This window comes from Metopolophium dirhodum, chromosome 1 (assembly GCF_019925205.1).
Source record: "Metopolophium dirhodum isolate CAU chromosome 1, ASM1992520v1, whole genome shotgun sequence".
NCBI classification, from domain to species: Eukaryota; Metazoa; Arthropoda; class Insecta; order Hemiptera; family Aphididae; genus Metopolophium; species Metopolophium dirhodum.
In genome coordinates, this window is record NC_083560.1 from 52,707,458 (window position 1) to 52,722,829 (window position 15,372).

The following is a 15,372-nucleotide window of genomic DNA, read 5'->3' on the forward strand; positions in this document are numbered from 1 at the left end:
GCAATAATCTTAAGCCCATGCTTGTACAATAATAATTATTAATTGTGCTTCCACGTTTCCTCATCACGCCGCACCGCACCGCCGAGTGTTTCAACGATCAATTAAAACTCTTCGGAATCTCGTGAGAATTTTCGAGATCCATCGCCAGATGTGCTCTACTCCAGATATAATCACAACCCACACTCAAATACTCAATACTCAAACGCCTCTCCGAGTTTACAAATTATTTTAAGCGCTGTTGTAACTATACCGCAGTCACGGTTAATCTCGAATCGTTGAGTCATATAGCGATATTCCGTCGTGTAATTATTATTATGCACTTTTGAAATATTTTTGACCGCATGTCTTGTCTAAAATATGAACGCAGATTTTAATCGATCGATCCGTTTTAATGAGTTATGCAGGCTAACATATTTCATTTTCCATCGGAGGTCTTCGATGCACAAAATGTAGTAATTCGTTCCAACCCATATTCCATATTTCTATATTATATCTCAGTCCTATATCATATTTGTATATTACTCATATTTTAAATCGTAATTTATACCTTTCGGCAGGTATAGGTGATTACGATTGATAAATTTCATAAGACCAAACCTAATTGTTGTTATCAAACTAATAAGTCAATATACCGACGTATTGTAGAGTTATGTGAAGGGGTACACGTATTAGATAATATTATAACTTAAACTTATTCTGAATATTTTATAAAATGTATTGTGTATTTATGTTAATTGGAAAGCGCCATCAAGATAGATAAGAATACTGGAGCGCATATTATACTAGACACTAAAAAAACGGTCAGGTGGTTAAAATGTTTTTGCCGTACCTACAGTGTTGGGGGGGGGGGGGGGGGTAGCATCAATCGTCGGCTGTCGTGGCGTGACCGCCGACCGGCCATTTTTTTTTTTTTTACATTGCGGATATAAATTATAGGGTAGGTTTGCGCACCAGTATTCTTAACTATTTCGATGGGTAGCGCAGGATAATTCCGTGGTTAAGATAAGATTTTCTAAGCATTGATAGTCAATATAAAAAAAAAAAAAAATAGATATTTTTCCAGGCCTATAATAATAACATGTGTATTGTTATTTATAGCCCATGATTCACCTCATTCGTTATGAATACCTACCCCTGTTTAAAAATGCATGGAATCTAAATATATTTGATATTTTGAATTTTAATATAAACATCAAAGAATAATATTATTATTCTTATACAATAATTGTAGGTATTATTATTATTTATTATGTATAAACAGAACTAAATTCCTTTGATATGAATGCAAACTGTTTTAATTTACTAAAAATAAAGTAGAGAAACTATACCCATAGTTCAAAGTTTTAAATAATAATATTGTCAATACTTTTCTTTCAATCGCTGTTAATCTGAATTCTGAATCCACCAACTACCAACTCTGAGGTCAAACCGTTGGGGAAAATGTATACTTACCATATTATGTAACATTATAATTTATAACATACCTATATATGACTAGTTTAATAAATTCTAACATTTATTTTAAAAAATATGTATATTATATTAATATAAAAACGTTCCTTTTCTAGATATTGTAAGTTGTAACTCATATCGAAAAAAAGTTACATATTGATTGTTTTATTTTTAATACTTTTCATTCTAACTAAAAGTTACGAAATAATTTTAAGAGGATATCAGCAAACTATTTATTTTCTCTATCTGACCCAAGCGCAACATAACAAATTCTACATTCACAATAATTATTATAATCATAATAATTTCTAAAATTAGGGTAAAATGACCTATCATAGAATTTATATAAGATGATTATCTAGGCATCTCATAGGCGTTTTGAGTTATGAGTATTATAAAATTTTAAATTGTTTGTACATCGTAAAATAGTAAACGTTTTTCATTTTTTGTTTTTTTCTTCTTTGTTTTTTAAAAACGTTTTCCATCCATGGAAAATACGCATACCTCAATTTAAAATTTAAATATAATAAAATGCCTATGAGATGCCCTAAATAATAATCTTACCTTTAAATTTTATGATAGGTCATTTCACTCTAATTTTAGAAATTATTATGATTATAATCATTATTGTGAATGCAAACTTTTCTATGTTGCGCTTGGGTCAGTGAGAGAAAACAAATAGTGCGCTGACATCCTCTTAATAACAGCATTACTAAAATAATTTGATTTAAAAATTACCAACATTTTTATTTTTCTGCAACATGGCATGCAAGTTTGATGTCACATACTTTAAAACTTATAGGTAACGACCATCAGGTTTTCTTTAAAGATATTTACAGTTTCACCTCACCCATGGAGCAAAATCGTATTTTAGAGTAGCTATTCTAAAATATTGAATTTTTTACCTTGTAAATGATAATTTTTTTTCTATGCTTACATAATTATGTAACCTCCAATATTTGAAAACAATATTAATAATTCAAACAAACTAAAACTTTTTAAAATTCTAATGACTTCATTCTACTGCTTCAAAGTTAGTAGTAACATTCTGATCCGCGCCTTACCCTGTACGTAATGATAAAAAGTTTCAAGTTTCTATGATTAACATTGTTTTAATAATAACACAATAAGAATAATCTTTAAAGGATAATTGACAAGTCATTATTAAGCTTTTAAACATCAAACGCTCATCAAAATATTAAATAAGATAGGTTTACGATAAATGTATTGCACAATTTTCATGACCACAAATTTGAGAGCATTTGGACCAAAAAATAACATAACATTTGTAAAAGAAAAATTAATAAAAAAAAATAAAGATTTTAAATGTTTGTAAATTGATTCATTTTTTGATTTAAATACATTCATCGCTAGGTTCAGAATCTAGTATGGATTAGTAACAAAATATACAAAAAACTGGAATATACCAGTTACCTCTTAGTTATTTGTAGATTAAGCACAATCAAGTGATATCCAAATCATACGAATATACGATAGTGATTGATTTGATTCTAAGCATTGTGTAGGTGGGCACCTATAATATGCGTCGGTCCAAATTATCTTAATGATCGGATTAAACACTTAAAGGGATTCGATACCGTGATTTTCTGTTTTTGTCTAACACACGCGTGACATAGTATTTTAGACGTGTTTTTTGCCAAACATTCAAATTGATCTATTGAAGCGATAAGAATTCTGAAAACAGATTTGAATTCGTCGTCAAGTCTACTTGAAATCGACTTTGCCACATTTTTGATATTATCCCCCAAATTCCAGAAAACGTCATATTAAAAAAGAGTATTTAAACATTTTTGTATTTCAATTTTTGGAGAAGCTAAAATAAAAAAATAAAAATTATGGGAAAGTCGATTTCAAGTAGACTTGATGACAAATTCAAATCTGTTTTCAGAATTCTCATAACTTCATTAGATCAATTGATATGTTTGGCAAAGGATCCGTCTTAAATCCTATGTCGCGCGTGTGTTAGACAAAAATAGAAAACCACGGTATGGAATCCCCTTAAGAAATGTTTTGATATTTGAATAACGGTGATGGTTCAATGTATATATTAAATATCAATGTAAAATTAAATAATATGTACTTTTCGTTCTAAATCCTAAATGTCCAGCAGAAAAATTACACTTCAAAAATTATTGATGGCCTCTGTACACACAAAATCAAAATATAGTTAATATAGGTATAGGTATAGGCATAACTATGTAAAAAGATCGCGTTTATATATATACGCTAAATACATAGGTATGTAATATATCTATTTGTTTACACACGCCTATGTAATGCAATGTGCATTGATCCACTATAATTCTGTATAACCCCCAAAGCGCTCGCACATGTATAACTTATATTAATCCTAACACAATCGACGCGAGCCAATCCCGACAAAATTGGTATAAATATTATGTAGGTATCGTTGCGAAGTAATGGCCGATTGTACTGATTCTATAATGATATTGTATCGTGTCAAAACGATTGACCCTGAACGGTTCCTTTGATCACGTGATATATCACAATAGCACACTGCTGTTAATAGAAGCCTAAATCGGAAGTTAGGGTACGTATAAATCCACCTGAAGATACGCACTCCACGACAAAATCGGTAACCTATAACAACGAACGAGCTAGCCGAACTACACTACATTACATTGTGGTATTGTCCGAGTTGCGGTCGCAATAGACGAATTGCGGTCTTAATAATATTGAAGGTAAAATTAACGTCTTAATTGCGGTCAGTATCCGGTTATCGATTATCCGATGAGCTCTTATCCAATTTTCGATAATATGCGATGTTGCCAAAATTTTGTAATTTAATATTTTCAAGGTCCATTTCAATGCCCCCCCCCCACTTTCGAAATTTGAACTTCTGACCACTCCAAACGTTTGTGCATCGTTTGTGCAGAAATGTGCACCAAGTCCAATCGTTTGTGCATAAAAACTGAAAGCTCTATCCCTAAAACAAAATGGGGGGGCCATTGAAACGGTAGCCCCCCCCCACATTGAATATTTGGATTTTTGAATGTGCCAAACGTTTGTGCATCGTTTGTGCAGAAATGTGCACCAGATCCCGACGTTTGTGCACAAAAACTCCCAGCGCTATCCAAAAAACAAAGTGAGGGGTATTAACACGAGGGTCCCCCTTTTTTGAAATTTTAAATATTTATCATATTAATAAATGTTGTTTACGTACCTAATAGGTTTAATAGAATTTTACTATGGCCATGTAAACGTATGACAAATAAAATCTTCAAATATTTTTAATTTATCAAGAAAGCATTATCTTGTTCTAATGTTTTTGATTTCAAAATTGTATGAATAAATACAGTTTTTTCTTTATGCATTTCTTTACTTTATATTTTATATTCAAAATTTGTATTTTGACCGTTTCATTTTTGTATTTAGCATAATAATATGTAACTATGTAAATATTTAAAACATAATAATTATTAATCATATTTTTTTACCGCAACTAGGATTTTTACCTATTTTGATATTTAACCTGTTTTGATCCCGACCGCAACTCGGATTTTTTTTTTTACCTGTTATAATCTCGACCGCAACTCGGTATCAACCTACATTGTAATATAATATTATAATATTGTATATATTATTTTGTTAGCCGTTATGTATACGAACGTCCAATATTAAAATGTTTTAGATTCTGAGCTGAATGTTGAATGATTTTACAATGATGTGTGTTTTTGTTACTTTTTTTATTTTTGTGTGTCCATAATCACATTTTGGAGCAGTAAAAGTGCTTCAATTTTCAACTTTGAGGGGGGTTTTTCAAAAATATTTGTTTTTCTGTGCTATTTATAAATTATAGGTATATTTGATTTTTTTTAGTTTTTTTTTGTTTTATGTATAGTTATTTTTTTCGGGTAAAAAAATTGTATAAAAGGTTCCTACAATAAGTTGTTATTAATTAATACAGGTACCAATTAAAGATATCAAAAATATTATATAGCTACTTTTTTTTTTTTTGTAAACGTTTTAGTTACCTAGTTCAACTTTTTACAGAAATTACAAATCAATTTAAGTTAAAAATGTATAAAATGTTAAATTTTTATTTTTTATAGCTTCAACTTGATAACTTAATAAAATTTGATACTAATAAACAATTTTTAAAAAATGTTAGTTATTTTCTAATAATACATTCGTTTTTTACAAATGTCAATAAAATTGTATTTGTTCGGTTTAAATGCAAGAAAAATTAATACAAGGATCTTAAATAGAGGGATAGGAACTTCATGATTCAGGCCTTAAAATGTGTATTCGTTTATGCCCTAAACTCTAAAGAATCACTAACTATGCTATTAAAATTTAAAATATACATTAAAAAAAATCATAGTACCTATTGAATAAAACATTTGTATTTTAATATCTAGATAATATTTTCAAAATTATAAATTGTAATTGATAATAAAAATCTTGTATAGGTACTAACAAGTAAATATTAATAATTTTCTTTTCCGATTTTTTTTCTTCTTACATCGAGTTTTAGGGTATCACGCGTGTGATGTACCGATAAGCAACAATGTGAGTGATCGGCGAGGAAAACAAACACTAATTTTATTTCAAAATATTTATTTTCTATAAATAAAACCATCATACTAATATTATTCCAAGTCGAGGAAATCTATTTAAAATTAGGTTATTTTTATTAATACGCAACTATTAATTTTAAATATAACTCGCATTCCTATGTAACAAATTTCTTCAATTACATGGGCTATGTTTTTAAAGATAATTTAAAAATATATAAACTCTAAGAAGTCCCTAGCCCTACTCCTGATATATTGTTACAATAGCAGTTGAAAAATGTAAAAAATACACGGCACATTTTTTTTTTATAAGCATTTAATATTTGAACTTTGATTAATTGTATCAAATTTAAAATTTAAAAATTATTTTGTAGTTAAAAATGTATAAAATGTTCACCTTTATAGCCTTATAGCTAAGGATTGAAAATTTAAAACAAGGTTCCGCGTAAGTAGGTTATTGTGTAAACAAAAATCTAAAAAAAAAATAAAATCATTGTTTTATTAATAACTATTTTATGTTTAAATTTACAACATACAGTGATTCTTGTAACCTACTGTACAAGCGTACAGCAGAGCGACATCCACTTAACCACTTTTTTTCTTTCTATTTCGAACTCCCAACTCACAAAACTAATCAATATAGAGAAATGAACACATCCCCAGTAAATTCTTAGAAAACTATAACCAGGTCACGTATTGGTCATACCCATCTCACACATAGTTTCTTAATGAATAAAAAAGAACTTACAATATATGCTGTCATGCGGAGTTAATCCAACGGTAAAACATAATATTATTATAAATGAATTCCTTACTTTTAAAACTTTAAAACAACATACAACTACCTCCCGTACTAAATATCTTTAGCTGTTATCCCTCACCCCTGAATCGAATAATCAATTTCTCATCATCACCTCAAAACTCTTAAACAAGTTATTATACGAACTTATATAATATACCTACCAACCTCCTAAAATAATAACCTGCCATTATAAAAGTGTTTTTTTTTTTTTTAATTGAGATCTATTTACTATTATTAATTAATTTACTATCATTAACACAAATATATAAGTTCCTAAATCCCAAACTAACCTAACCTAACCGGGTCCATTATTTTATACCAATGAGTCAAATATTATGTTTAAAAGAGCACACAACATAAAAAAAATTGTCTTTAAATTTTTTTTATATGTTAAATTATTGTGGCTATGGCTGTATGAAATGATTTAGTGTAAACCGATGTAAAAAAATATTATTTTAAGACATACTAAGAAATCTAGAATAGCCACGTGACGTCATTGGGCCCTGTGTCATAGGATTCTATTACCCTTAATAATTTTTACCTCCCTCGGTAAAAATTTCATTTTAGGTGGGTATAAATATACTACACAGAAAGAAATACCGCAGTTAAATTAATAAAAATTGAGGTTAAATCAACAAAATAATGATTGACATAGGTCCAACAGGGAGTTTGTTATTATGAAAATTAATATTTTGTTGATTTAACAACATTTTTCCCTGTTAATTTAATGTTTAATTCAACAAATTATTTTGTTGTTTTGAAATAATACACCATTAGAATTATTGTGCTTACTAATGAAATGATTTTTTAAATTAATCAATTATTTTGTTAAAAAAAATTAATTTTTATTAAATCAACAAGATATTTTTTTATTAAATCATCAATTATTTAACCATTGATTTGAAAATTGTGGTTTGTTAATTTTAAAATCATACCTTCGTTTAGTGGCGTATTTAGGATTTTTTTTAGGAGGAAGATTCATCAATATATATATCACTATATATAAACTAAAATATAGATGGATATTTGAAGACATTAATATTATACATGTATTAAATATATATATATTACACTTTCTAGGGGTTTATATCCCCTGAACACCCCTTATTACTTTACTACTATCGTCATTAGTATCATATAGGTAATGTAACAGAAGGTAGGTATTATAGTAATGAAAAAATAAGATATTTTTAAGACTAAAAATAATTTTATTTTAAAAATCAAACAATTTATCAAAATTTAATTTCACTAACAATTTGATTAACCAAAGGACAAGGTTTGTCATATTTGTTAACAATATTATAGTATAATTTTTGAACAAATAGCCATACATTTATAGATTCAATTGGATATTCTATATTGAAGACATGGAAAATTTTGAAACAAATGTCTAGTGCTTTAATAGGGGAAAAAACTTTGTATTTAATACTATCAAAAAAAACCAATACTTCCAGTGGTTCCCTAATTGTTCCTATAATTATAATACATGGTTGTATGGTATCGCCAACATTATATTTTCGCTTGATCATTTCTTCAACCTCTACTGCAGTTGGCGCTATCATCATAAAACTGTTCTGCGAATCTTGGATTGAATATTTTACTATGGTTTTTTTCCCTTGTGTGTCGGTGGATGACTTTTTGTTTGTTGGTATTAAAATTGCATGTAGGAGATACAATATTATACAACTTTTAGAACCTGAAAATAGAAAATTAATGAAAATTAATTCTATGAAAGAAAATATGCATTAATTCAATAAAATATTGGTAAATAATGAACGAATAATGGATCATGATCTGAACTTACTTTCAGTTACTTGACTGTTGTCAATCAGATAATTGTATAACTTCTTATTTGAAGGATCTTTCAGCCGTTGATTCAGTACTTGAATAACTTTTAGTTTGGTGTCATCAAAAATGTTTAGCATATTTGATGCTTCCTTTTGAAGACACTGAAAATCAATGTCAACCTATAAAAGTAAGACATATGCCAATATTAATTCTAACTTACAATTCTTAGGATGACTAAAATATTAAAGGGGTTCAAATTTTCAAATACATTTTAATAAAGATACATTTTATTATATAGGTATTAAAAACTTATTACAGAGTCATAAGTATAACTGTATTAATTAGTGGTATGTTGTTATCAATAATATTGTTCATAGGTAGGTAGCTTATTAAACACAATAATTTGATACAGTAACAATTTATTGTTGGATACCCGAGGGCTTGTTGTAAGAATACTAGAAGCTCCTGCTCCTGCTCCTGCCCCAAAAATGGGAAAAACATTTTTTTAAGTTGTGCAAGTTTAATCATAACAAAAGATTAGTTAAAAAAAAGTGTATCAATCTATTATTAATTGTTAAAGTTGTAAAAATTTAACAAAAGAAGAACCTAAAACTATTGCATAGGTCCTAGTAAATTTAGTTGGTGGGTGGGTAGTTTATGAAGCTTGCTCTTTGAGTTTTGAAGACTAAAGCCGCCACTGTAGATATCCACCCTATCAACACAGAGATACATTTATGCAATAGGCATTCAAACTTTAAATTACCTACGGCACAAAAACATTGTCTTATACATTTTAGTATAATATTAAAAAGATTAAGCATTAAATATTTTTAGCAATCATATCACTAAATATAATTTATAAATTAGGTTTATGAATTATAAAATCTCACAAGTTTATATCCAAGTGGCTTCTTGTAGTGAGGCCATGTATTGTGTAAATCAGTAGCCGACATTTTTAATGATTTTAGCCTGTACACTGCAGTTTTTTTCCAAATTATTTCTATATCAGGCCATGATAATTCATCATGGTTCAACTGACTTATATATCTTTCAGGATCTTCTTCAACCACTGTTATTTTAATAAATAAACAAATTAATTTAATTAACAACTTACAAATATATATTTAAATATTAGTCCATAGTACTCATCACCTAATTCATCATTGAATGCTGCAGATATCCGGGTGAGACTATTTTTCTCAAGCTTACGTTTTTTTAATGGGCCCTGAGACACTAGCCCATGGTTTTTCAAACTTCTTATTTTGTTGAAATATTTTGCATACAGTTTCCCTTTTGGCGCTTTATTGTCTGTATCTCTAACAAAATATGTTTCCTGAATAAAAATGTAAGTAAATATTTAATCTATGTACACTTTTAGTATTTATTTCAGTTATACTGGTTGAGCGCCATATGGGTTTTTATAGTTTTCCTAATGTCGCCTTGAGACCCAAATTTAGTTCTCGTTGAATTTTTTACATTGCCATGAGAAGTACAATAGGATCTCACTAATATTACACTTTTATTAATTAACACCCAATATTGGTTCTCGTTTATAGGATTTTAATCATTAAATTAATTTATTCAGATTCTGCACTATATTTTGATATGAATAGCAAAAACCTAATTTTTATTATTATTTCTAAGACATTTAAATATAATCACAAAATAACAAAAATATATTTTAGTTTTATATACCATGGCAATAGAAAACAAAATTTTAAAATCACTGTTGACAATCATCAAAATTTAGTTGTGAACCAAAATTGGGTCTCATGGCGCTCAACTTGTTAAGTAACTACTTTTACAATTTTAAAAATAAACATTTCTATGATTTTGAATTTAAGATAAATAACTGAAAATTGAATGTGTTAATTTTGTTACCTTCAATTCAGTTGTAAAAGTTTCAACAATTGTCTTTGCTATAGTATCTGCCAGACCAACAGACATAGAGATAGATTGTTCAATGAGACTCGATATTATTAAGTCAATCATTAAACTGCGACATGACTCATTTAAACTTTTATTTGACTTGTAGTAGTTTGTTATCATTACCCCATGAGAACTATTACTAAGGACATCATGTAAAGAAAATTGTGGAGATATATGGCAAATTGATTGTACTGGTAAGTTGGAAAATGATAAAGTGGATACAGTTGATGTATTCCTTACATCAACAGTAACCTCTTCTGGTTTGTTTTGCAATTGCTTGAGATTTTTCTTAAATTTTATTTTCACCCCCATTGGATACTTTGATAAAAGCTGCTCAACTTCAATAGTACTTATAGATTGTAACGCCTCGACATCAATACATTCAGCTAAATCAAAAATATGGTTCTATTAAAATAAATAATAGTCAATATTTATAAATAATAATTTAAATTACTGTGTACAATTATAAAAATAAAAATCCTGAGCCAAAATATTATAAAAATTTAAATGGTAACTATACATGTTTCAGCCTATAGACCATTATAGGGTTATATAAAATATTTAAAATATAAATATAAAAATCAAATTCAAATATTATAAAATATAAAGAACAATAAATAATATATTTATTATTTACCATTTAAATTATTACAACTTATAATAATCTGGCTTTTGTGAATTTTTATTTTTATAATTTGCAATTTGTTACACAGTAATTAATATTATTAATTATACAAGTATTAAACAATACTTTAATTTTAAATATTTATAGCTATGAAAATTAATCGAAAATTAATCGAAAATTAAATTTATAATACTAACCTAAGCAAGTTTCATACAAATATTCCATGTTCCAACCTAACAACATATCTTTTAAAATATTTTGATCCTCAAAACTTAAATGATAAGGCTTAGGTGAAATATCATGACTTGGCGGTGATAGTTGAGAAAAATTATCCATAATATTCGGACATTCTACTAATCTTTCATCATTGGAAATTGAAGAGCAGGAGGGTAGCTGAAGCTCTGTATAAATTCTTTCATCCTCAAGGTTTTCTCTGAATAGATTTAAGTAATCTTCTTTTTGGTGTTGCATTTTACTTGATCCATAAAATACATTTAGAAATACAAAATATAATTGCACACAAATATATACATATTACATAAATTAAATTATTTAATTTTAAAACTTGAAAGATATAAATACTACACATATTAGTACCTACATCTTCATCTTATACCTAAATATACTAATACTAAAATGAGATAAATAAAAACAAAATTAGGAGATTCGATTATTTCCAGTTCTAGAAATATTCTTTCAACCTAATCATAAGATTACCACCAGTAACTTTATTGATATTTAAAGGTGGGGAATTGAACTGATCAACATTCATAACACTTTTGGAAACGACACTTTTATTTATATCAACTTTGTATGCTCTAAAATGAGTGTCAAATAATTCTAATAGAATTTGCTGAACAACAAAATATACTGTATTATTTTTTAACAACATTATCTCAAGAATTTCAAATAAACAAATTTCACTATTAAAGCAAGTGACAAAATTGCCAATTTTGTAGATTGTACCTCGAAATTCAATCTTGGAATAACTGATATAGTTATTAGTTGATACATTTATAAAGTCAAAAATAATTGCCACATGTTTTGAATCAAGTTTATATTTTTCCAAGGCTTCTACTAGCAAACTATTTTTCTTTTGGTTTAATATGAAATATGCAAATTTAAATTGATGTTTATTTGCCAATGTTAAACAAATATTTCTTCGAGATGTTATTGCCCTAGCATACATTTTCAACTCCTTATGCTTGGCTTCGAAACGAAAGCACCAATAGTGTCTTGGAGGACCAGATTTAAGAATAATTGTAGGATAATGTATCAATATATGATGCTTAGGTTTTAAGTTGTCTTGAAAATATTTAACATAATCTGAATTATGTTTTTCAATAAGAATTTTTAAATGCTTTACCATATCTCGTGTAAACGTATGGCTTAATAAACTATCTATAATTTCAATAAAAATTAAAAAAAATTGCCAAACCTCATCATCCACTGGAATTAAATCACCAATGATCAAAGAAAAAAAATGAACAAAGCACATCATTTGTCTTGCTGACATTTTTAAATGAAATTTGTGAAGATGATGTTTTTCAATAGGTGGTGATAAGTTTTTTTGTTCAAGTTCACAATAGTCAAAATTTTGTTTTCTTAAATTAAGGGTTTCTAAAGAAAAAATTTGTATTTTTTCTGTGTAATAAATTATTAAATGACACATATTGTAATGGCAAATACCTTCATAAATGTCATGCATAATGTCTACGCTAAAGTTATCCGTAACATGAAATGTGGTGATTTGGTTTAAAATGCTATCTTTATAAATACCAGTTTGTTTAAAATTATTTTTTTCTAGATCTTCTGTATAATTTATAACATTACGGAGTAAAGAACCATTTTCTTTTGATAAATTATGCGTTATAGATTTATGAGCTTTGCAAAATCGACAATAGAAATTAGCAGAAAATGATTTTGAAAATTCACATAAACTGTTAATTCCCAGGTTATCCCCTAATAGTAAACCTAGAATAAAATACACATGTTTTGGACCAGTAGGAGTGTTTATTGTTATACCATCATTACTCAAGCTGTTTATTTCATAAACTATCTGTTTAAAACATAAATCATTCCCAAAGGTTTTTACATCTCTAGATTTTATAAGGGCTGTTAAGAAAATGTTATTGAGCTTTGAACTATGCTCACTGAGAGGAAAACTATAATACACCGCTGATAATGAATGACACATGGATTTGGAGCCTAATGGATTGTTAAGTTCTACATCATCAATGTACATAAAAAAAGGCATAACAATTTTATTTTTAAATGTAATTATTTTTTCTTTCCATAACGAACCTTGAATAAAGTTAGTTATGGAGCAGGTGTTTGATTCAGGATCACTTATAAGTTTGTTGTATTTATTAATTGCAGTATTTAAGTTATTATTTTGCTCAAAATATGTTTTTATTTGAAACTTAAAAGGCATTATAACTCCCTTAGTAAGTACTTCATCATATACTGTTTGTCCATTATTAGAAATTAAGTTTACTTCATTGTTAATAGTAAACTGTTTGTATTCGTCACTTATGAGTTCATTGCTTTTAAGCCAGTTATTTAACAAATGTTCAGTTTTACAAAACTCAAAAAGATCTGATATCCCTAATACAACTTTGGTAAATTTAGATAGTAGTAATGGTTCTTTTATTTCCTTTTGAATAACACCCTTTAATAAGTTTGTAATAGGATTTAAAATGTTATTTTCAATATTACTTTGAATGTTTTGAACATCACTTTTACAAAAATTATTATTGTTATGCAATGTCAAACAAAATTTTACTGCCCCCAAATGTAGTTCTTTAATGCAATTGTTTGTGTCAAAGATATCCTCGTTTGGTTTGGCTCGTTTATGTTGATCAAATAAAATATTACTGGCATCATTATTAACAGAATTATTACTGTTGTAACTATTACTATCTGTCAAAATACCACTATGCAAATGTGTAGTTTCAGGAAAGTTATCTTCCACAGGGTTCACGTGCTTGTTAAGGATGTGTTTTTTTAAACTACTCAGATTTTGAAAAGATTTTGAACAATCGTCCTCTACGCAAGTGTATGAATTAAATGGCCCTAACACGTGTATAATCTTATAATGGTAAACGAGCGATGGCAATGATTGTACATTTAATTTACAAATGAAGCATTTCATTTTGTTAATATAATATTATGTAATACAATATAATACTTACCGTTGGATTTGTTCACGATTGAAACTAAATGTTTATTACAAAAAACAACGCACAGTTATCACACGATATAAGTAAAAAATAAAAACTATACTGTATACAATTGTTGAACAAAGTACGATAATGTCGAAGTCAGGAAGTCTGGCGCATGCGCTCGGAAAAAAAATATTATTAATTTAATGAAGCTTTTGTTGAATTAATAAATTGATTGTTAACATTTGAAAAAAATGGGATTTCCAGTAATTTATATCTATTTTTAAATTGGTAATAATTCAAATATAGATGACAATGCGGTTACTTTAAATTAACAATATAATTTGTTAATTTAATAAATTCGTTTATTTGGTTTAAAAAAAATAAATATTAAATCAAACATATGATTGTTAAAATAATAAATTGTATTTAATTATATGCTCAGAACATTAACAAAAGGTTTTTTGTTAATTCGATAAGGCGTGATTAATTTAATAAAAGCTTAGTTGTTAATTTAATAAAAATATAAATAATTCAATAAAAATTCTGTTTTAACAACAAATATATAATAAACTTAACAAACTTATGTTGGTTAACACTTAACAAATGTATTCTGTTAATTTCACCTTAGTTTTTTCTTTCTGTGTATGATATAATTACCGACAAGGTAAAAATATACTAGTATATGTATTTACCCCCGGTAAAAATTTCGTGTTATGGGGTAGTGGGGGTATAAATATCCTAGGACAGCGGTTTTTAACCTTTTGTAAATCACGGACCCCTAATGAAAGATTTTTAGAAATTGGGCCCCCCTTACCAAATTTTTTTAAAATACCTTTTTTTTACAAAACATCTCATGTTATCATAACCAAAATCATAATAATTATTATTTATTACAATTAATTTTTTTATAAAAATGTAATATAAATCTATAATTGAGTATTTGAGTACGATCGATCAACTGCACTTACTGACAGGAAAGTAAGTGCTGTAGGCAGTGGCGTAACTGAACAAAAATCTAGGGGGGGGGGGCAAAACAATTAACCTCCCGTT

At 27.6% G+C, this 15,372-nt stretch overlaps 1 protein-coding gene across 1 annotated transcript; it reads right to left on the reverse strand.

Annotated features, from left to right (window-relative positions):
- Positions 1-7,984: 7,984 nt before the first annotated feature.
- Positions 7,985-14,924, reverse strand: LOC132934802 (uncharacterized). The gene is made up of 7 exons (XM_061001163.1): positions 14,350-14,924; positions 11,353-11,630; positions 10,483-10,916; positions 9,754-9,934; positions 9,492-9,670; positions 8,618-8,780; positions 7,985-8,509 (listed from the first exon to the last, which is right to left on the reverse strand). Exons 2-7 carry the CDS (start codon positions 11,624-11,626, stop codon positions 8,046-8,048), a joined length of 1,695 nt encoding a protein of 564 aa, XP_060857146.1. The 5' UTR covers positions 11,627-11,630; positions 14,350-14,924; the 3' UTR covers positions 7,985-8,045.
- Positions 14,925-15,372: the final 448 nt, after the last annotated feature.